Source organism: Asterias rubens, chromosome 7 (assembly GCF_902459465.1).
Source record: "Asterias rubens chromosome 7, eAstRub1.3, whole genome shotgun sequence".
Taxonomy (NCBI): Eukaryota; Metazoa; Echinodermata; class Asteroidea; order Forcipulatida; family Asteriidae; genus Asterias; species Asterias rubens.
In genome coordinates this window covers 18,463,166-18,486,084 of record NC_047068.1, presented here as the reverse complement: position 1 = coordinate 18,486,084, position 22,919 = coordinate 18,463,166, and the positions used below count along the sequence as shown (strand labels likewise).

At 38.2% G+C, this 22,919-nt stretch overlaps 1 protein-coding gene and 1 pseudogene across 3 annotated transcripts; both read left to right on the top strand.

Moving 5' to 3' along the window:
* The first annotated feature begins 1,881 nt into the window (after positions 1 to 1,881).
* Positions 1,882 to 7,910, top strand: LOC117292647 (sulfotransferase 1E1-like). Of its 3 annotated transcripts, XM_033774774.1 has the most exons (8): positions 1,882 to 1,982; positions 2,299 to 2,434; positions 2,925 to 3,092; positions 3,561 to 3,691; positions 4,251 to 4,488; positions 5,907 to 6,001; positions 6,255 to 6,444; positions 6,843 to 7,910. In XM_033774774.1, exons 2-8 carry the CDS (start codon positions 2,374 to 2,376, stop codon positions 6,947 to 6,949), a joined length of 990 nt encoding a protein of 329 aa, XP_033630665.1. In that variant the 5' UTR covers positions 1,882 to 1,982; positions 2,299 to 2,373; the 3' UTR covers positions 6,950 to 7,910. The 3 variants fall into 3 exon arrangements, with proteins under 3 accessions (XP_033630665.1, XP_033630668.1, XP_033630666.1); XM_033774777.1 differs by lacking the exon at positions 6,843 to 7,910 and having other exon boundaries at positions 6,255 to 6,565; XM_033774775.1 differs by lacking the exon at positions 1,882 to 1,982 and having other exon boundaries at positions 2,223 to 2,434.
* Positions 7,911 to 8,533: 623 nt separating this feature from the next.
* On the top strand, positions 8,534 to 22,525 carry LOC117292773 (annotated as a pseudogene).
* Positions 22,526 to 22,919: the final 394 nt, after the last annotated feature.

The following is a 22,919-nucleotide window of genomic DNA, read 5'->3' as shown; positions in this document are numbered from 1 at the left end:
GTTTAACAATAGCGTTTAATGACACAGACTCTGGTGTGTTGGGTAACCGTCTGGGGGCGGGGGGGGGGGACGGTTGTGTGTTGGCGTAACCGTCTGAGGGTGGGGGGGGGGGGGTGTTGGCGTAACCGTCTGAGGGGGGGGGGGGCGTAGGTGTTGGTCTAACCGTCTGAGGAGGGGGCGGGCTGTCCTGCTTCTTTTTGAGATGGGAGGAATGGTCTGAGATTATATAAGTAGTACCCCACCCCAGTTCAAAATGTGGGTATGTGTCCCCTCTTGCCTCTCCAATGAGAATGTTTGGTTTCTTTCCATGCCACTGTTCTGGCGACAGCCTCGTTGCTTTGTGATTGGCTCACCTGCAATAAGGTTACCCCTATTAGGTGTGTCAACACAGAATGATCAGTAGCGTCTTATAATAAACAAAAACAAAATCAGTTTGAGCATGCGGCGTTTACAAATATGCCTTTAGATGTTAAATCATTATAATGTCAAATTACTGTTTTCAAATGCGAAAGGAATTACTGAGTAAATCAGTTATACCTCCATGGTTATACGGTAATTATAATGTGCCATGTTTACAGTTGGATTTCTGGTGGGCCTAGTTTTTATTTGAACCCATATCCTATTTACCGTTGAGGAAAAATAAAAATGTCCTAAAAATAAAAATGTCCTAAAAATGAAATATTTCAGGGGTTCCGTGAAATATCCTTGCGTAATAGTGAAGACACAACAAGATGCTCTGCTGATCGTATCCAGGAGAATGCTGGTCTCTTTTGCTGGCTGCTGTTGTCAATGAAGCATCCACTGGGTTCAGAGTCTCTGACAGGCCTGATACTTCACGGAGGCGATTGCCTCCATGCCCCTGCCAAAGCCTTGGTGCCCTTGAGATGCTCCAGAAGAAGTGTTTTGTGCCTGAACGCACTTGCCCTTTCAAAAACGAAGCATACAGGCCAGATATGTGACCATCCACCACCATTAGGCTGTAAAGTTGCACTTGCACATTGCAGAGCCTATTAAATTGTTTGGGTTTTCAAGAAATCTTTGAGAAATCTGAATAAAAAAGTAGGTGGCTTTGAGAAATCATAACTTCGTCAAGAAAAGTCTGATTTAAATGTGGATGGTATCATTTTGAAGCTGATTACACACTCTCTCCAAAAATGCATTGAGCCCATAACAGTAAAAGTGTCAACTTTACAGCCCATTGGTGGTGGATGGTCACATATTTCAAACATAGATATTACAAGAACTCAAGCCTGCAACAACGGGCGAAATAATGCTACATGAGTTGCCTTTCTGATTATCAATCGTCTTTGTCATTTGTCATTTTTACTTTTAGACATAAACGCTGAAAAGCCTGACGTTTCGACCATAGCCAGTTTCTTTTAAGGCTAAATACACTGCACACGTTTGTAGTATTCTCACTTGGTGTATCCCAACGTATTAAACTCACAACCTTGTGAAACTATTTGCTCAATTGGTTATCGAAGTTGCAAGAAAACACTGAGTGAAAAAAAACCCTTTGTTGCACAACTTTGTGTGACTTCAGAGGGAGCCGTGTTCACAACGTTTTATATTATCAACAGCTCTCCTTTGCTTAGGCCTACTTTGCTCGTTAGCAAGTAAGTTTTTAAGCTAACAATTATTTTGAGAGTTATCAATGTTGTCCAGTGCCTTTAAAAAATAATGTTAAAACAACATGCATTCCTCGATGGTCCGCAATGAAGGGAAAAGTTCGTTGTAACCGAATTTGACCTCGAGGCCGTTTTGTTTGCTCCGTGGTCTCACACTTCGTTGCTCCCGGGACGCGAACCGGCAGCTCGTGACAATGGGGATGTTTACAATGACGCAATCCCCCCAAATAAACCTTTGTTGACGAATGGGCGGGGCTTGGTGGATCTCACCTCTTCAAGCCGTGTAATATCTGGATTTCAGCGAAATACAGCTGATAACTTGCATACAGAGCAGTTTTAAAAGGTAGAGCAAAGGTGAGTTCACTGATGTTATATTTACCTAAAGCATTGAGGTATATCTATTCTACCTACATACATGTACATGATTGTATATGCATTAGATACAACAGTTTTGCTGAGTCACATTTGAGGGGGGGGGGGGCAGATCGAAGTCAATGGTAGGTGCTGTCCATGCTTGACCTAATTCAGACACTGAACGCAATGATAACCTCTGTTTATTATTTGCATTGTATGGGTATTCGTTATGTGATCAAGTTTTTTAACTGCGAACTATGTACTTGTTGCACTTTTTCACTTCTACATTTTGTTTTCTGGATGATGAACGATTTAGCATGACTGAACTTATATGACATTAAGAAGAATCTTCAAGTTTTTCATCAATCCTGGTAACTAAAGATACAGCAGGATGGGACAGACACTATCCGGATACATGTTTTCTGTCGCTGAGCTATATTTTGGATGGAGAAGTGAGTATATGCATGGAGCTTGGGATTCGGGGCTTGCTCGTGATGATGTTAACTGTATATAAAGACCTAGTTCTGTGTAAAGACTAGATTTGGATAGTAATACAACAACATCTCCATGTGCTGGATCCCCAAACTACCACCCCCAATTGCCAGCCCTCCCTCCACTTCATCACCCAACCTGTTCGCCACACCCTCACCATTTCCCTTTCTCCTCCTCCACTAAACCAGCCCAACATCCTTGCCACACTCTCACTCCCCCACCTACTGCCTCCTTACCACCCCCTATACCCCCACTTCATCACCCAACTCCTTGCCCAACCCAACCTCATTGCCACACCCTTACCCCTCCCATCCCCTCCCCTTCGTCACCCTATACACCTCCTTCACCAAACCCGACCCTTGTGGTAGGCCAGTCTTTCATTCTTAAGACTTCAAATAATGAGTTACTCTCTGGAAACAAATTAACCTGTGCTTGTTTTCTTTCCGAAAGTGCGGTCGATTATGTCCAAGGTTAGACCTGAAGACATACGGTTGTATGAGACGTATGACTACGAAGGGATTCCATTGGCTCTAGATACCCTGAAGACCACAATGGATGAGCTGAATACGTTTCACATACGAGACGATGATGTCTTCATCGTTACCTATCCCAAAGCAGGTACCGCTTAATATTGTACAGCTTTCTTCTGTTTATAGTCAGTCCAGCTCCAATGTGAATGCGTGCTTTATAGTTTATAGGCCTACACATTTCTTCGTTACCTGTTTGTGTCTCGTCTCTATGTTGGTAGTTTGTCTGTCTATAAGCTGTCTTCTACAATCCTTGACTAAATTTGACAGCCTACCTTAGTAAAGCATGTTGCATCTTCTGTAGGCACTTTGTAACCTTTGGAAAAAGGCGCTGATGTAAATGCTGGTCTTCTGTGCTTACTACTTATCTATAATGTTGTAATACATTTTGAATTTTATTAGATTTAGTATGAAATAAATGTTGACTTGACTTGAATTTTTAAAATAAATTTATTAAAATAAATTCGTACCTTAATCACAAAGGTTCCTTTTAATAATTCAACAATCTTGATAAAAATATCGGTTTGAAACTTCGCATTTGAATATCTTGTATTTAAAGGCACCACGTGGACCCAGGAGATAACGTCAGCAATCCTCCATGACGGTGATATTGCACAAGTCAATAAAAGACACACCATGCAAAGAGTGCCGTTTATTGAAATGACCGTTGGTGGCGCTGTTTATGATGACGTAAGTCTCCAAAACAATTACAGAGAAGTGCATTATATCAAAGAAACTGGACACATTGGTTACTATGAGAAAAATTAAGAGCTATTGATTGTATAAAACATTGTGAGAAACGGCTCCCTCTGAATAACATTTGGTAATTTGAAAACCACTCTTTGTTAGTTGTAGATAATATACAGTGAAACTAACCAGCGAAAATTTCATTTCAAAAAGTGGTCGCGCTTTTGACATATCGCCGAAAATCCGGAGAGATTATGTCCTCATATTAAAAATAATCCTTACAATATAGAATTACAGATTCAAACTTTTGGGGATAAAAACTGATATCGTTTTACATAGTCAATAAAACGCTCACTGAGCGATCAACTCAAAATGGGAAATTAGTTTCATATATTTCTCATCCAGTAATATTTCTGTCTGAAATTTCATATTATAACATTTCAGACAAAAAAACATTTCAAGGGATTTTTTTCAGTCATCACCATTAGACCGTGTTTTATGTAAATTATGTGATCTTATAGGAGTTTAATTCTTACCAATTCATAAATGTTTCTCTACATAGATCCCCCGGGCCGTTCAAATGTTACCGAAACTTCCAACGACTTCTCCTCGGTTTATCAAGTCTCATCTCCCAGGTCAACTCCTGCCTCCTCAAGTGTGGGAGAAGAAGATTAAGATGATCTACGTCATCAGGAATCCTAAAGATGTAGTGGTGTCTTTGTTTCATCATGGAGCGCTGATGACCCCACCCGGGAAATTCTCGTTTGATTTCGTTTTTGACGGGTTCTTGGATGGAACACGTGAGTTATTAAAGGGAAGGTACACGTTTGGTAATTGTCAAAGACCAGTCTTCTCACTTGATACAGGTCTACCCCAACAAAAGCAACATAGGGCCTGTGAAAATTTGAGCTAAATTGGTCATCGAAGTTGCGAGAAAATGATGAGAAAAAACACCCTTGTTGGACGAATTTGTGTGCTTTCAGATGGAATAAAAGACTTCTGGCTAGAAGTCTTTTATTATTTTAGTGAGAAATTACCTCTTTCTCAAAAACTACGTTACTCCAGAGGGAGTCGTTTCCTACAATGTTTTATACTACCAACAGCTCTCCAATGCTCGTTACCAAGACAGTATTTAAGTTAATATTTGTTTTGAGTAATTACCAAACGAGTATCTTCCCTTTAAACTATGTGACAACATTATGTGCTACTCCGGGCCTTAGACCACGTGATAACTCGATATCACAGACCGTGTGACTGCAATAGACCTTTTTGGGGTGTTAATTGGTTTGTTTGTCCCTTTCTTTGTTTTTTTTGTTCGTTTAGATGATCTTCCCGTGAAGGGAACCCGGCAAACTGCCACAAGGGTATAAACGCCAAGCTGGCAACAGCCAATCTCTCTCATACAAACATTGGTTTTCTAAATATCTATATATGATTATGAGTTGCACAAAATCAAGAATTATGTGATTTAGTAATAATTTATTAGAAAACAATACCTAGTCCAATCATCGTGAAATCAACGGTTTGATTAGGGGATTCGAACCCATAACCTTGCAATTGCAAGTACTGCACTCTAACCACAGAGTCCATATTGAGGCACACTATTCCTATCTCTCTCTCTCTCTTCCATTAGCGGGAAATATTTTTTTCTTTTTGTGTAATTACAATGTTTTACAGGCAGTGGACACTATTGGTAATTGTCAAAGACTAGCCTTCGCAGTTATTGTATCTCAACATATGCATAAAATAACAAACCTGTGAAAATTTGAGCTCAATCGGTCATCGAAGTTGCGAGATAATAATGAAAGAAAAAACACCATTGTCACACGAAGTTGTGTGCCTTTATTTCAAGACCTCAAGCCCTAAATTTGAGGTCTCGAAATCAAATTCGTGGAAAATAACTTCTTTCTCGAAAACTATGGCATTACAGAGGAGCCGTTTCTCACTATGTTTTATACCATCAACCTCTCCCCATTACTCGTCACCAAGAAAGGTTTTATGCCAATAATTATTTTGAGTAATTACCAATAGTGTCCACTGCCTTTAAATCTCCCGCTTTTACGTAATCTCCTGTATTAATTGATATTCACAAAATACTGGTTACGTCTCATGCTGCACGTTTAGCTCTGACGTGATATGGGTGTAAATTCTGAACGACGAAATTTAAAGTAAATTTTGAGTACAAAGTTATGAATAACCCACTTTGTATCTTAAACAGTGCCTTATGGGAATTGGTGGGAGCACTATTTGTACTTCTGGGAGAGACGAAACGAGGACCACATCTTATTTCTACGATTCGAAGACATGAAGAAGGCAAGTCTAACAAAACACCTATTTCATATAAATAATTTGGGCAATTATTGATTAACAAATTACTTATTACAAATCTCCTTCACTGAAAATTGTATTTATACATTTTATTATTTGCAATTTTACAAACCTGATTTCGCAAATAATTGTTCAGTAAAGCAACCAACATTTGTATACTTCTTACAAAAAAAACCCAGACAAATACATCTTTTTAACATGCATGATGTTTTTTTTATTTTGCATTTTTTGTTTGAAGGATCTCCGAGGAACTGTTTTGAAAATCAGTGAGTTCCTTGGGAAGTCTTTTTCTGATGAGACCATTGATGCCATAATGGATCACTGTAGCTTTCAGAACATGAAGAATAACCCCATGACCAATCCAGACACATTGATTCAAATCATTCACGGTGGCAAGATGCCTGAAGGACAGTCCTTCATGAGGAAAGGTAGGTTTTTACGTCTGCCCATGACTAGTTCAATTCATTCAACTAAAAAAATGTATTCATCCTAAAAAGGCAATTACATCAGTTGGCCAGCTCCACATTAAAAACAATAACAGTTAAGATTTTATGACAAAAAGTAGAACTGTGAAAGTTGGTGTAACCACAGCAGTATACGGATAAAACCATTAATTGCATGTGCAAATAATAACCACAAGAAATAATATTATGGGTTTCATAAAATTGCTTTACATATTGTCGGAGCTCCTGGTAAACAGTGGTAGTTCAGGTAAAACATTTTTTGTTGGTGATTTAACAAAGAACCAAGCGTCATTGCCATAAATACGTATTAAAATAATAAAGAGATTTTAATAAAGAGACTTCTTTTATCCCGTTATACTCAGGGCAATCTGGCAGCTGGAAAGCTAAACTGTCTCAAACCCAAAGCGAGGCTCTTGAAGCTCAAGTAAAGGAGGTTTTGGCGGGAACTGGTCTTTCATTTGACATGTAAATATTATAGTCTGGTACCCTTCAACTCGAGTATCTGTGAGCAGATCGACGTATCAATCCCAGTGTTTGCCTGACATGACGTCCAGGTACTGCACTTTTACTGGGGCGTGTAATATTGTGAATCATAATCCAGTGCTGGCCAACTACCTCTTTATAACAGGAAAGACAGCAAAACAGAGAAATACAAAGCACAAAGAAATGAGATTCAGGACTTCAGAATGTACTCTTTATCAGCAGAACCATCTCAGGAACATTGTTGTTGGAGAACAGCAAAACAAAGAGACACAAAGCAGAAATAAGATTCACCACTTCAAAATGTACTCATTATAAGCAGAGCCTCTTCTTAACAGTGCTCTTTATAAGCCAACTGTAGTTTGATTTGCAGCATGACCATAAATTAACTACCGATAGATTATCAAGGAGAGAATTGAGATGGTTATTAAATTGTTCTGCTAGAATTTGATTTTGCACTTAACAACCATTATACCTCAAAGGATCAGGCTCGAATGAAAGCTCGAAAAAACACTCAATATTTTATAGTAAACGTTTGTGGTAACACCATTTAAAATTTGATGATAAAATCTAAATGAGTTGGGGTGGTTCTGAAAAGAACCGTTGGTTTAAACTCGACGTTTCGATCAGTATGCTCTGATCGGCCTCTGGAGAAAGCTGTCTACCGCAAAACTTTATTGCATGTACATGTATATCATATTTCCACCATGCAAGTTTCAAATCTACTCACTCAATTTTTTGTTTGACGAAAACAAGTTTGTGATGTGGATTAATATTGCAGCTGTAGGTTTCACTCGGGTGTAATGTATAATGTTTTGTATGTATCTGATGTATGTAATGTACATTGTATGAATATCGGTCACCTCGTACCCAAGTCAGTTCAAATAGCACCAGTCAGAGTCGGACAATTGAGGTACGAACTTGAGCTACGAAGTGACTCTGGGTATCGAAGTGACCGACATCGATTCTTATCACTATTTTAATAAAGTATTATATTAATAGTTTATTGTGGTGTTTGTATCAATGCTTTACTCGGATTTGCTTTGTATCAATGCTTTAGATCGGGATTCATAATCGAGCTATGTTGAAGATAGCTGTACTCGGATTCCTTCGAAGTCATGAACATAATTATGTTAATGGTTAAGGTTATTACTGGTCCAGAGTTAAAATGTAACTCAGACTCGGTTACCACTTACGCCCTACCAACTACATCATTGTAAATACATTGTGGCCAATTCACAGTTAAGTCACTGTCTCGAGGTGTGGGTACCAGGGGGAAAAAGGTTTGTCAGTGGTTTGGGATGGCTTTTAGTGATGGAATGGGGCGTTGCAGGGGGCAACATTCTCTTATCCTCCATGGTGCCATGTACAACGATTGTTAATTAAATAATTAAATATTCAAACCGATGTCACGCATGGAATACCACACACAAGACTGCAGATAGGCTTAATAACGCGTGGGTGCGGATTGACTGCATGCAAGTCTATCCATTCGCTTTAAAATGGAACTCTTTTGGTATGTCACAACTTGAATAGCACGGTAAGCTTACCAGGTATTGTGTCAACCCAGAGATCGATGCATGACTATTCACCCTGCTTATAGGAGCAAATAAAGAGCACTCACTTGTCGGAGGTTCCACGTCGCACTCACTACTCGATCTTGCACACAGGAGAAACACCAACCAAAGAGCAACAATGGCTTCCCCTCAAGATAAAAGTGAGTATTGATTCAAATTCATATTATGGCTTCGGCATAGGCAACAGCCGGATCGCTGAAATGTCATGTTAGTAATAATACCAGGTTAGAGACTTGTGATACGTTTTCAAAGATTATCTTTACGCCTAAGGGGTCTAAAACTGAAAAAAGTTTGAAAAACGGTTGTATAGCACTTGATATATAGTTCCACTTCCGGTTGACCTGGAAGTAAAGGTCAACTTGAGGTCACGGTTTTTCAAAATTAATCTTCAATCCCCAAGGAGTTTTTAATTACAAACAGTCTAAAAATCGGCCGTGTACTTCTTGAGATACTTCTCGGGATGTCGACATCCTAAAAGTAGGATGTCGTCATGCTGTGATAATTTGTCTCGGTATGTCGACATCCTAAACGTCAGTTGTCATCTTCCTGTGATAATTTATTTCGGGAAGTCGACATTCTAAAAGAAGAATGTCGTCTTCCTGTGATAATTTATCTCGGAATGTCGATATCCCAAAAGTAGGATGTCGTCTTGCTGTGATAATTTATTTCGGGAAGTCGACATCCTAAAATTAGGATGTCGTCTTCCTGTGATAATTTTTCTCGGGAAGTCGACATCCCGAAAATAGGATATTTTTGTTGAAATGATTTCACTTGTATACGTTTTGTTAACTAGTATTACATTTCCAACAATATTTCTAATATTCATGGTCATAAACTGCGTTAAACTAAAATAATGGACGAAACAAAATGTCCCACGTAAAACTCCATAAGGTTTGGAACATAATGGTCCCGCAAGTTTAAATACGCGCGAGACTTGCTTAGTCTACACAGAAGGTAATAAATAACTTATTACAAGCAAATGCAATCGTACAATAATAGAAAACAAAAACTAAAAATCAATGCAAATCACATGTAGGGGATGGAGGGGCCCATAAAAAGCAAACCTTAACGAGTACGGACCCCCCCCCCCTTTTTTCTAACGAAGAAAGCAATGTAAGCAATTCTATTTAGTGGATGTAATCTTATGTAGCGGCAAAACAATTCAAAATTACAGGAAGAACAAACACAAAAACAGTTAGCGTAAAATAAAACTTAACCATATATTTAAATGAAACAGATAAACAAAATACCCAACATCATAATAAAACACAAAAGGGAACACTAGTTGTGTGATAAAAATAAATACTAGAGAAAATGGGCCAACAACTCTTGCTGGAAAAAAACCATGTCGAAATATACCATTGTTATCCATTATAGACGTTTTGTAGTCACTTTTTTAAAATCCTTAAAGTGTTTGGGTACTTTTTGTACGACCCAAAACGCAATGTCCAAAGGTTTACATTTAAAATTAAAACTTACACAGTTTTAAGATAATGGTGGTAGAAAGCTTCCCTTAAAATACTTGCTGTGGTGCTGTAGTTTTTGAGAAATGAGGAAAACAATGTCACAAAAATAACTTTCGCCTCAGGATACAAACATTATTTTAGCATGTACAACGTATGTACCAGTAGCAGTACTGGTATTTACTATTTAATACGCGACTCTCCTGAAAACATCGCTTTGCCCTTTGTGATTTTCACCTTTTTCCCAAAAACTTGGCGACTATAAATCATGGTAATAAAATTGTTTTTTGGTTTAGTTTGTTTGTGACTCACAGCTAATTTCTGAATTGCTCATAACTTGCCGTCACTGCACTGGTGACTGGCTCAACAGAAACCGGTTGCTCGTGTATGGTGGTGTATTTACTTAAAAGTAGTGTAGCAATAGCAGTTTTATACTACGTACAGCAGTACAACATACATGTACTCCGCAGTACGTTAGTTCATGAAACTTTTTTGAGTTGAGATTGAAATTTGAAAAGGGAAACTAAAAATGTTGCTTATGTAAGTTAACGTTTGTTCATTCTCAGCCAGGCAAGTCCTCTATTATGGAACGCCAAAGAGGCATTTAATCATCGGTGATGGTCTTTTGCAACCGGTGATCAAATTGGTCATCGGTGGTGGTCCTATGCGATCGGTGGTCCATTTTAGCGATCGGTCATGCATATTCATGATCGTTGATGGTATATAGCGATCGGTCATGCATATTCACGACCGTTGATGGCTTTTTGCAATCGGTGGTCAACTTTAGTGATCGGCGGTGGCTTTTTGCAATCGGTCAACTTTAGTGATCGGTGGTGGCTTTTTGCAATCAGTCAACGTTAGGGATCTGTGGTGGCTTTTTGCAGTTGGTCAACTTTAGGGATCGGAGGTGGCTTTTTGCAATCAGTCAACTTTAGGGATCAGTGGTGGCTTTTTGCAATCGGTCAACTTCAGGGATCGGTGATGGCCTTTTGCATGCGGTCAACTTTAGTTATCGGTGGTGGCTTTTTGCAATCGGTCAACTTTAGTAATCGGTGGTGGCTTTTTGCAATCGGTCAACTTTAGGGATCGGTGATGGCTTTTTGCAATCGGTCAACTTAAGGGATCGGAGGTGGCTTTTTGCAATCAGTCAACTTTAGGGATCGGTGGTGGCTTTTTGCAATCGGTCAACTTTTGCAACCGGTGATGGGATTTTGGGATATCCGAATTTTGCGTCCGGTCGGTGCAGGCCTACTTCAAAACCTATGATTGTGTAGATTGTGGATATTAGTTGTCGTTATTTTTTAGTTCACACCACCATGGAGGAATAAATTACACTCACCAGCGGGTTGACTGACTTGCCAAACATTTTTCGAAGAGTACCATTTTATAACTATGTAAGGGGGAACGCAACAAACATCAAATTAATCAGCTCTTTCTAAAAAGATAATAATAACAAATGGGTAGGAGAGGGTGTGGAAGGGTTATCTATGTTCCACAATTGGTTGTCGTCTTCCGGAAATGGTGTATGCCGGGGAAATACAAATATTTATATTCAGTGAAGGGAAATGTTTTTGAACAAGAGTCTCTACCGATAGTTTTGTGTGTTAGGGGAAATCTGAAATCATACAAGTAGCCCTGTGTGAACAGACCCGGAGGTGAGAACATTATGACCACACAAAAACCGTTTTGATGGAAAACACATATTATGTGCATCATTAATGTGATGGACAAACACAGACCGGGACGCACTCAACACGTTTTATAAAAGGCTAGGTAAAGTATTATACAAATATTTCCTTGTCATAAACGGAGAGGCACGTATTAATTGAATCCAAAGCGAAAAACGTACTATATAAAGTTCTTAATTTAGGGGGGGGGGTGTATAAAGTATAAAGATAAAAGAGTTAAATCTTATATAAAATTGAAGCTTGAAAATAAGCTTTACTCTAAACGTAATTTTATTTTAAATTATTAATTAATTAACCTTGTGATCTTCATTTGCATATTTAATTATTAAGACTTAGTAGAGCGCCATATCTCAAGAAGTATACTTCCGGGTCAACCGGAATTTGGCCCATTTTTTGTTTCAGTTATACTACACAATCAATCTTCATTTTTTGTTTAAGTTATAGACTCCTTTTAAATTTTTACTTTGGAAAACCGTGACCCCATGTTGACCTCTATTTTGGCACCATTTCGGCAAATAATGGTATTTATTGCATATTATGACCAATGTCGGTTCAATGCCGACCCAATGGTGGCCGTTACCAAATCAGTATTGGCACAAAAAAGTTGTTTTATACCATTATTTGCCAAAATGGTGTGCCACTTCGAAACCAGTATTGGCCCAGAAAAAGTTTTCTATTCCATTTTGTCAAAATGGCGCTAAAAACAAAGTATTGGCCCAGAAAAGATTGTCTATGGTGCAGCTACAAAACCAGTGTTGGCACAATAGAGGTTTTCTACCATTTTGCCAAAATGGTGTGCCGCCAACAAACCAGTAGACAGATGACAGAAAGTAAAACTTTCATTATCAGACGAAAATTCAACCAGCATTTTAACTCGTAAGTTTTTATTAATAAATAAAAATGCAAAAAGTATATCAAACATATTAAATTTAAATGAAATTACTTTGCAATAAAAAAGTTCATTACAATAAAGTGTAGTTGTCCATGATAAACACAAAACATAAAAAATGAAAAAAACAGCAGCAATGAATAAATCAAATAAAAATGCTATGTAAAAACCAATAAACTAATAAAGGAGGTATACATTTTCAGCCACGTCACCTCGGACCACGTCACCCCGGACTTTTTGTATAGCTCCATGCTTGGACCAATCAAAACACAGATACAGAATACCTATAATTTTTATGTCGGTGCACATTTATATAAAGAAAGAAATATTTTGCTCCACTGTACAGCTATACGGTTGTTTGAGTGAAGTCGGTGCATGCGCAGAGCAGAGCAGAGGTACGGCTCACATTGAATGTGGTGACAAGAGGTACGGTGTAGAGGTATAAATAAGGTACGCATCGGATGGTGTATAATCATGGAGGTAGAATTGGAATATTAAACAAGCAAATTACGAACACTCACTCGTCAGAGGTTCTACATCGCAGTCACTTCCTTGATCTTGCACACAAGAGATAGAACACCAACCAAAGAGCAACAATGGCTTCCCCTCAAGACATACAACAGAAAAGTGAGTACTGATTCAAAATTGCTATGGTATGGGCATTGGCAATAGCCGGATCGCTGAAATGTAAATATTACTAATGTTTATAACAGGTTGGAGACCAATTGTTGTAAATGACACATTATTTTTGCTGGCTGTGAGCATGGAGGTCTGCGAGTATGCTGTGAGTTAGTCTTGGTTCCAAGACCATTGGTGTTGCGTGGTCACCATAGAGCTAGAGGGCGCACTGGCCATTGGCAGCACCGTCGGGCATGGAGAGACCGGGCAAACAGCGCGAAAAGTACCCGGATGTTATAACGCTAGGCATACACAAAACGTAAACAAAACAAATTGTCGGGTGAAGTTCCCGATCTGTGCGATTAATTCTGAACGGCAAATTAATAGTTTTTGACCAGGCTTTTACTGATAGGAAATTTTACAATACCTTTGTGAAGACAGAAAGATAATCCACAGAATAGATTGAAAGGTTGATCCAGTTACTGGCCTAAAAACAAGATGGTTTTTGTAAGTTGATGTCTCTTTGACGCGTTATTTTTGTTCACATATCGCTCGGTATACAGTCTACCATGGTGATGCAAAACAGTTCTTATGAACAAGCCACTGATTTTCTTGACAAGTTGTGTGCCGTGATCGTCTTCCTCTGTCAGGTCTTGGTCTTGGAAATGCTCAGCAAGATCGTCGAATACCGAGCCGCGAACTCTTGCTAATAGGTCATGCTGGACGGACTTTAAGAGGGCTGGGGACGTTCCGAGTGGTCTCGGCTTACTTTGCTTATCTTCCGGATTAGTAGTAGTCAGTGCTCTCCTGTATGCGCACAATTAAAAGAAAGTTTCGGCGTTTAGCCTTTGTAGTGTCGTACCCAGAATTGGGATTTTTAGGATCCAACTTGCAAGTTACAAACATAAAACGTGTGGCAACAGGGTCACAAGAGAGGGATTTGAGGATACGAAATCTAGGACTGAATGCATCCAATAACTTTTGCTCTATCACAATCCAAATAAACTTTGGCGATGACAAAAAATTAACTGTAGGGTTAGAAAAAAAACTACATGTACGGGAATGTGATAACCACAACTACATGTATTCCTACATGTACCATGTAGGCCTACACGTAAAAGTCAAATTTTGTGAACTTTCTTAAAGAGACTTTAAATCTAACCCACCCTGTGGTAAACATTGTACGTCCTTTGGGCTTATCAATTAGCACCCTGACATCCCGTTGAAGAGACTCGGAATTGCAAGAAAACTTAACTTAAAACATAACACAACAAACGCGGTGGTTATTTATATTTCCAATTTATTAGGTTAAATAAAAAAGACATAACAAACAAACAAAATGTGAATTATGAAAGTTAATTAAAATAAAACTTGAAAATTCAACAGAAAAAACCCTCTTATTTGTAAAACAATATGCAACAAAAACTTTCCACATTTTCAAATCAGTAGACCGCTCCCTGCGTTCAGCTAAATTTGAAATACTTCAATGTGTTCGCAAAATACATTGTACAGTTGTATATCAACAATTGAAAGCCTGCCCCCCCCAAAAAAAAAATAATAATAATAATAATAATAATATAACAAAATACATTAAAAATAAAGAAACAAAACAAGCATTGAAGACAATGAATAAACAAGTAAAAACAATTATTTTTTTTTAAACCATGAAAATAACAACAACAAAACTTGACCAAACATCTTTATTTCAGAAAAAAAGTACACTTTTAAGTGTACTTTTTTAAAATATCTAAATAGACTTGTGCATACTTTATGTCATTATGTGCACACTTGATTTTATTTGACGGCACCCTCCTCTTGAGGTCCAAAAAGGTTGCTCCATGGCCCATCCTGTGCACCGCGCATATTTCAGTGTTTCCTCATTGCTCTACCTCTAAATGGCAGCAAGATGACATCAATGCATAAGGTCTATTGGATATTTTAATGCTTTTCAAATTAATAAAAACCTATTTTAAAGGCACTGAACACTGTTGGTAATTACTCGGATTACTTTACTTGGTAATGAGCAATGGAGAGCAGAGCTGTTAAATATAAAACATTGTTACAAATGGTTCCCTCTGAAGAAGCATAGTTTTTCTTTGTGAAAGAAGTTATTTCTCAATAAAATTTAAATAAAATGGTCTTGACAATTACCAAAGGTGTCCAGTGCGTTTAAAAAGGAAACAATAATAACAATTTATCAGAAATTATTTTAACAATTTATCATGTATGCATACTTGTACTGCAAACTGCACCTCGACAAAACACAAAAGATGTGTTGAATAAAAACACATGTCAAATGTGAAAAGTAAAATAAAACTCAGCAAACATTAAATAAAGGCCTGGTAGTGGTACACGTGGGCAATGGAAGCAACTGATGGCATATTGGTGTGCCCTTGAAATGTTCAATTTGCAACTTAAAATTTACTCATACATAGGTGTGCCCTTTATCGAGAAGAAAATGCTTAGGTGCCCTTGTCCTTTATACAAAAAAAAACACATGCAGGCCTGCTTACTTAATATTTGCCGACTTTTATTTACTATAAACTTGTTTAAAGTATTTATTAGCACAACCAAATAGGAAGCTATATCCTGCCTTAAGAGTCTGTCTGTGGTCTTCACAATTTGAAAGACATCATCTCTTGGTTTGATTAGACCTCCACGGTCTTTCCTGGTGGTCAACATGCTCTGTGATTGAAAGGCGGAGTCAGATGTATTTTTGTGCAATGCGACACAGCACTGTGTGCACTTGCAGTCTGAAGATACATGTCGAATGATATACCCAGCCAAGTAGTGTAGAATGTGGTCATGAAACTCAGATGGCTCCTTTAACAGCTCTGCAAATTTTTGCATGTTAGCATTGGTGTGGTGGACAGAGGCTGATGGTTTGGCCTTAAACAGCTCGTTTGATGACGGCTCTTCAACACTCACATTGGCGTTTTTTGATGGCATGATGCGGTTCTTCAACAGGATTGCACGAAGTGTCCACTTGAACTGTAAGCAGTTGGGATTGTTATTCCAACCACCTCGTCTGCGAACACGACTAAAGAACATTTCCAAATGATCTTGAGACATCTTATATGTGCACACATATCGTCAGCGTTTTCACGAAGTAGCACTCTACGTGCTGAAGGATTTTTTTACACATTTTTATTTTTTTTACATTTCTGTTGATAATGCACGAAGACCTACAATTCCATAATGTTTCGAAGCTCAGACAGCTTTACTTTTTTAATTAAGCTAATTAGTGTTTTCAGTGAGCACAGGACATGGTGAGATCCGGAAATCAGAGAAACAGAGCGCCCGCTAGCGTTCGTTTATTACAAGCGTGTACAGTTTTTGCCGTGCATAATCGGAACGTTGGTTGTGTGTGACCGCGCAACACCAATGGTCTTGGAACCAAGACTAGCTGTGAGTACGTGACGTCCGTGTGTTGAGCACTGGCATGCATGGTTGAGCCATTGAGCATGCATGATCCCATAAATTATTATGAATAAACAAGTTTAAAATTGTACCAGTCCTATGTGTAGTATTATCACAACAGTCATCTTGCAATAGACGGTGTGACCTGTGACATCACATGTTTACAAAAGAGCCTGGACTTCCTTCCTGCAGGCACGATTTGTACACAGCCTAATGAAAGAAATCATAAAATCTTTATGGAGATTGCACTGTCCAATTTTTATCAATTTTGATATGATGAAAGGGGGCACATTTCAAAAATTGTCCAGGATTTATCTGGAAATTATTACACAAAATGTCAAGTTTCCCATAAATTATGACCTGTGCAGTATTGTGCCTGCCATAATACACAAAGAATTTCAAGGTCACACCTATTGTAAACAAAGTTCACATGGTCTATGAAAGCAATCAATCAAGTTCTCATGGAATTATTCTAGGGCCATGTCACACCATGATGACGAAAGGATTTCCTTCCTCCAGGGTTTTCCTTCCTCCAAATGGTCACATGAGGCAAATATTTACAGACAACTAGTTCCAGTCATTACATTTTGCGCTATATCGCTACATCCCTGGTACATGTATTTAGAGACGTCAGTAAGTGGGGGTCAGTGCCACTCTGCAAGTTTAAAGTCACCTGGAAGTGGTATTTTTTCAAAATAAAGCTTTTGTCACTAATATATGTGTTTTGATGAGTGGAATGTGAATAAACAGTTAACTAAGGTTTTAAACAATCAGTTCTTATGTTATTTACAAATTTAAGAGTAGACCCCGACCCGAGAGGGCGCTGTTCGTGACGTCAATCGAGGCAGACTTTGCCTGTAATGCGTAGAGTAAACACAATTGCAAAGTACATGTACGGACCCAGTCGTGAGTTTGTACGTTTAAAAAAAAAAGAATTTCCGGCAATGCCGACCAGGTGTATTGCTGCTGAATGCAGAAAAACACTTTTTGAAATGTACCAACTAACGACTTGGACGTACATATACTTTGCACGTGTGTTTACTATACGCATTGCAGGCAAAAGGGGTAGGCGGAGTCAGTCCCCCAAAACAACTTTATATATTTTTTAAACATATAAATCGTGACAAACAATTACTAAAAAAATTGTTTTATTGTTCGTAAGCATATACACTTATGTTTGAAAGAAAAAAAATTATATTTCCAGGTGACTTTAAGTTTAATTATTTTTCATATTTTGGTGCTGTAGCCGTGTTTTAATTAAAATGTCCCGACCGCCTTTAATAGATATTGTCTGGTTGTTTAATTGTGGCATCAGGAGATAAACTGATAGTAATTCAGATACTTGTTATAATCCATCACAGTACAATGTGTATGTGTATGTTTTTATCGTTCTTCGTTTGTACTTTGCACTCTTCTGTGAAATTACATAAATGAAATTATACGTTTTTATTTATTTGTATAGTAGGCTAAAATGGTATAAGTAAATGGTGTCACATCGCAAACCTTAGTATTTGTTTCTTAGTTATATTTTTTTTTACCCTTAAACCGATGTTTGTGAGCACTGTATAGTGTAATATACTTAACACGCAGCCCCTGTGGAGTTCTGTGGGGAAAAAATTAAAGTAATATTACAGAATTTGTGTTTTTCCCCTAGAGGAGGAATTTTATTCAACCTTCTTTAATATACAAAAGTACACAGACTATTTAATATTCTTTATCCCCGATGCAAATTTAACATGTATTATTTATTTCTCCTTCAGTGATGGCAGTATTTGCCAATGTGAAACAAGAAGATGCAAAAGGTTTTGATACGTACGAGTATGAAGGAGTTCATCTTGATGTAGATACGTTAAAAAGCACCATGGACGATCTCAAGACGTTTGAAATTCGAGAAGATGACGTGTTCATTGTTACTTACCCTAAATCAGGTATAGCATAAGGTGTATGGTTTTTTATTTGTTATTTATCTATTTCCTCAAAACCTCAACAAAGGAGATAATAAAAAGATTGAAAAGAATTACATCAAATAATTTGTACAGTATACACGAAATTAAAGAAGCAGGATAACCCTGACGACCCCCGAACAAATTGACAAAGTATAAAACAAAAGGATTTTTAGTCTGGGCAACATAGGCCCAATGTCATAGGCTGCTTAACGGTAAGCAAATTTCGTGCTCACTGTAGCAGGACAAAACTGCTCAGGTGAAGCATTTCACAAGTTAGCAAGACAATTAGGCGGCCATCTTGCAGTTGCACTTTCACCATTCAAAGCAGAAATGTCTATGACATTAATAGAACGTGTCCGGTGCCTTTCATTTTTTCCTCCTCGTTTTACTTATTCTTGACTTTGGTTTTGGTTGGTCTTTTTTCCCCGCCTAATAAAGGAACCACGTGGACGCAAGAGATAATGTCCACTATACTTCACGATGGGAACATTGAGGAAGTAAATAAGAAACACACACTGCTTAGAGTTCCATTCTTAGAGATGACCCACGCTGGTGCAGCGCACCCAGAGGTAAAGTAGACGCGAATTAGTAAATAAAATTACTAAAAAATGCACTACTATTAGTTTACGTGGTGACTTGTCGTTGCCCTCAATTGGCTTATCAAAACACGTAACAATGTATAGACTACTTAAAGACAGTGGACACTATTGGTAATTGTCAAAGACCAGTCTTCTGATTTGGTGTATCTCAACATGCTCAATTGGTGGTCAAGTTGCGATATAATAATGATAGAAAAAACATCCTTGTCACACGAAGTTGTGCGCGTTTAGATGGTTGATTTCGAGACCTCAAATTCTAAATCTGAGGTATCGAAATCAAATTCGTGGAAAATTACTTCTTTCTCGAAAACTATGGCACTTCAGAGGGAGCCGTTTTTAACAATGTTTTATACCATCAACCTTTCCCCATTACCCATTACCAAGTAAGGTTTTGTGCTCATAATTATGTTGAGTAATTACCAATAGTGTCCACTGCCTTTAACATATTATATTAAATACGTCACAATGTTTTGACGTTCACGTTTTTTGCTCGCGTAACGTGTAGCTGGAGGGAGATTTAGCTGCACGTTACTCGAGCAAATACGTGAACATGAACATGATCGTCAGAAATTGGTATGGTTTGAGGTGACGTCACCACTTTGGGCTAGTATTTCATACTCACGTTTGACGTCTGCTGCACGTACGTACCGACGTAAAAATGGTAACTTCACGGATGCTAAAAACGTGAGATTTTAACAAAACCATATTGTCTGATGTTCGCGTTCATTTTTGCTCGCCGTAACGCCCAGCTAAACCTCCCTATTTTATTGCGCGTGCTTTGCGTACATGCTTGGGGCTCGGGGCTTCAGACGGAGCCTGAAGGTGAATCCAAAGGCGCAGCCGTTGTTTCGAAAAGGGCATTTTGTTACTTCACTTTTATGGATAGGCCTATTAAAAAATGTGTTTCTTCTTCAGATGCCAAGGAGTGATAAGATGGTAGCCAATATGCCAAGGTCCACTCCTCGATTTATCAAGTCTCATCTTCCAAGCCAACTACTACCTCCTCAAGTATGGGAGAAGAAGATTAAGATGGTCTACGTCATCAGGAATCCTAAAGACACCATTGTGTCTTTCTTTCATCACGGAAATCTTACAGCACCTCACAGGAATTACCAATTTGATGACGTATTTGAGAGATTCCTGAAAACACCCGTAAGTAATACAAGGTGGTTCTATGTTTTGGTTTGCCTTTGTATCTACTGGCTGGGTAGATTTCTTTTGAGAACTTGTCTTGCTAGTTCTACAACCGCGAGGTAGATTTTCGATTTTCCATTCTTCTGAAACATGAAAAAAACATGAACAAACAAACTGTGACCTATTCAGTAATGAGGTCTGTTGTCAAACGGTTTTTGTCACATTAGTATATGAACATGAAACGACCGTAACAATACGATCTGATATTCTTATTTTCAAGTTCCGTTCGGCAGTTGGTGGGATCACATTCTGAAGTTCTGGGAGAAGAGGAATGAAGATCACGTCCTGGTGCTTCAGTTTAAAGACATGAAGAAGGTGGGTTTTAAAGGAATAGTACAATTTAAAAGTATACATGATGAACCCATGGACTTGGAAAAGCACATTAACTCTACCGAGGAGATTTTCGATTGCATTTTTGACTGATCGTCAGTGGGTAGCCTAGGTTCAATGAAGAGAAGCAACATGGTCAAAGATTCCTTGACGGAGTGTTAACTTGAAGTAGTTCCGAGATAATATTCATGTAGTTGGGAGCCTTGCCGTTGAGTGCTTTGTGGACAAGGAGAATCAGCTCGAAGATGATTCGTTGAGAGATAGGGAGCCAGTGAAGTTGTTTTAACCCTGTTGATTTGAACACTGTTTTTTGTTTTTGTCTTACAATCCTATAAGGACCTTCGTGGGACGGTGAAGCAAATCAGTGAGTTCCTTGGGAAATCCTTCTCAGATGAAATCATAGACGCCATTACCGATCACTGCAGCTTTGAGAGCATGAAGAATAACCCTATGACCTAATCCCAGACACTATTATTGCTCAATGGTTTGGCAAGATTGCAGATGGAAAGTCATTTATGAGAAAGGGTAAGACTATAAAACCAATGTTTATGTGTTAAAGCGCTGAAACTTTTGTTGTAGACCGCTCCCTACAGCTCTCGCTTTGGCTCTGCTCTAAGCTGGTCTTAATGTTGTCGCTATTTTTTTGACATTCATCATCATCTTCATCCAGTGTAGGATGTAGCCCTCCTCATGTAAATGACATTCATTTCTATTTCTTGCAGTTCTGGGATATGTTGTTCTTGCATAACCCTGATGTAATCTCTCCATCTTCTTCTCTGTCTACCTCTTTTCCATTCCCTATCCTTGGTTGCCAATCCATTATTCTTGTCGTCCATCTAATTTTGCTTGTTGTGTTGTCCTTATGATGTATCTTACTCCAGCCTGTTTTCTTTTGTATTGCTGTACATTTAATCCTGTCTCTAATTGAGATAACATGTATAGCATTATTAAATGTCTCTCCATTGCTGTTTGTGCTGTCAGTTTTGTTGTGTCCATGTTTCTGCCCCATTAGTAATCTTGGGCATCATCTGTACAAATTAGCGACTTTGGGACGCTTGGTGACAGCAGACGTACCAGGTAAAATCCATTGTTCTGCTGCCACCTAGCGTTCTAAGCCTCCCATTGCACTACTATCCATAATGTCCTGATGATTCTGTCTTTTATTAGTGTGAGTATGGGAAAAAAAATTGTTTAAAGGCAGTGGACACTATTGGTAATTACTCAAAATAATTATCATCATAAAACCTTTCTTGATTACGAGTAATGGGGAAAGGTTGATGGTATAAAACATTGTGAGAAACCGCTCCCTCTGAAGTGACGTAGCGTAGTTTTCGAGAAAGAAGTAATTTTCCACGAATTTGATTTCGAGACCTCAAGTTTAGAACTTGAGGTCTCGAAATCAAGCATCAGAAAGCACACAACTTCGTGTGACAAGGGTGTTTCTTCTTTCATTATTATCTCGCAACTTTGATGACCGATTGAGCTGAAATTTTCACAGGTTTGATATTTTATGCATATGTTGAGATGCACCAACTGTGAAGACTAGTCTTTGACAATTACCAATAGTGTCCACTGTCTTTAATTGAATTGAACAATAATTGCATTGTATTGCACCTTTTCCCTTTATCCATTTCAGGCAAAGAGGGTGGTTGGAAGGCACAGTTGTCCCCATCTCAAAGCGAGGCTCTAGACGCACTATGCAAAGAGAGGCTTAAGGATACTGGTCTGACATTTGAAATGTGATCATCTTGTCTTGGATCAAGGCAATGGCTTCGGAAGATTTTGAACTTCTTAATCAATGTCAAACATAAGTTTTATTTTAAAACACAATACATTGTAATTCTATAAATGAGTATGGATTTAAAATAAAAACACTATTTTAATGAAGGGATCTGTACAGTTATTAACCATGCTATAAAGCCTGTTTTCCTTTTTACATTATAATGATTTTATTTAGAAATTGACGATTAACAACGATGGCAACTAATAATGAAATAATGTTAGTAGAATAAAATGGGAGTTCATTATTCATCGTGGGAAACGGCTCCTCTCGAGTAATGTAATTATCTTAAGAAAGGGGTAATAAAATACTTTAAAACTGAGGCCTTTTTTATTATGTATCAGAAAGCACACAAAGTAACGCAACAAGGCTGTTTTTGCTTTCATGAATTGCTATAGATTTTGGCGCATAGGCCTACTTTATAATTATTTTGGAAACAAGTTTTGGTCCAGGTT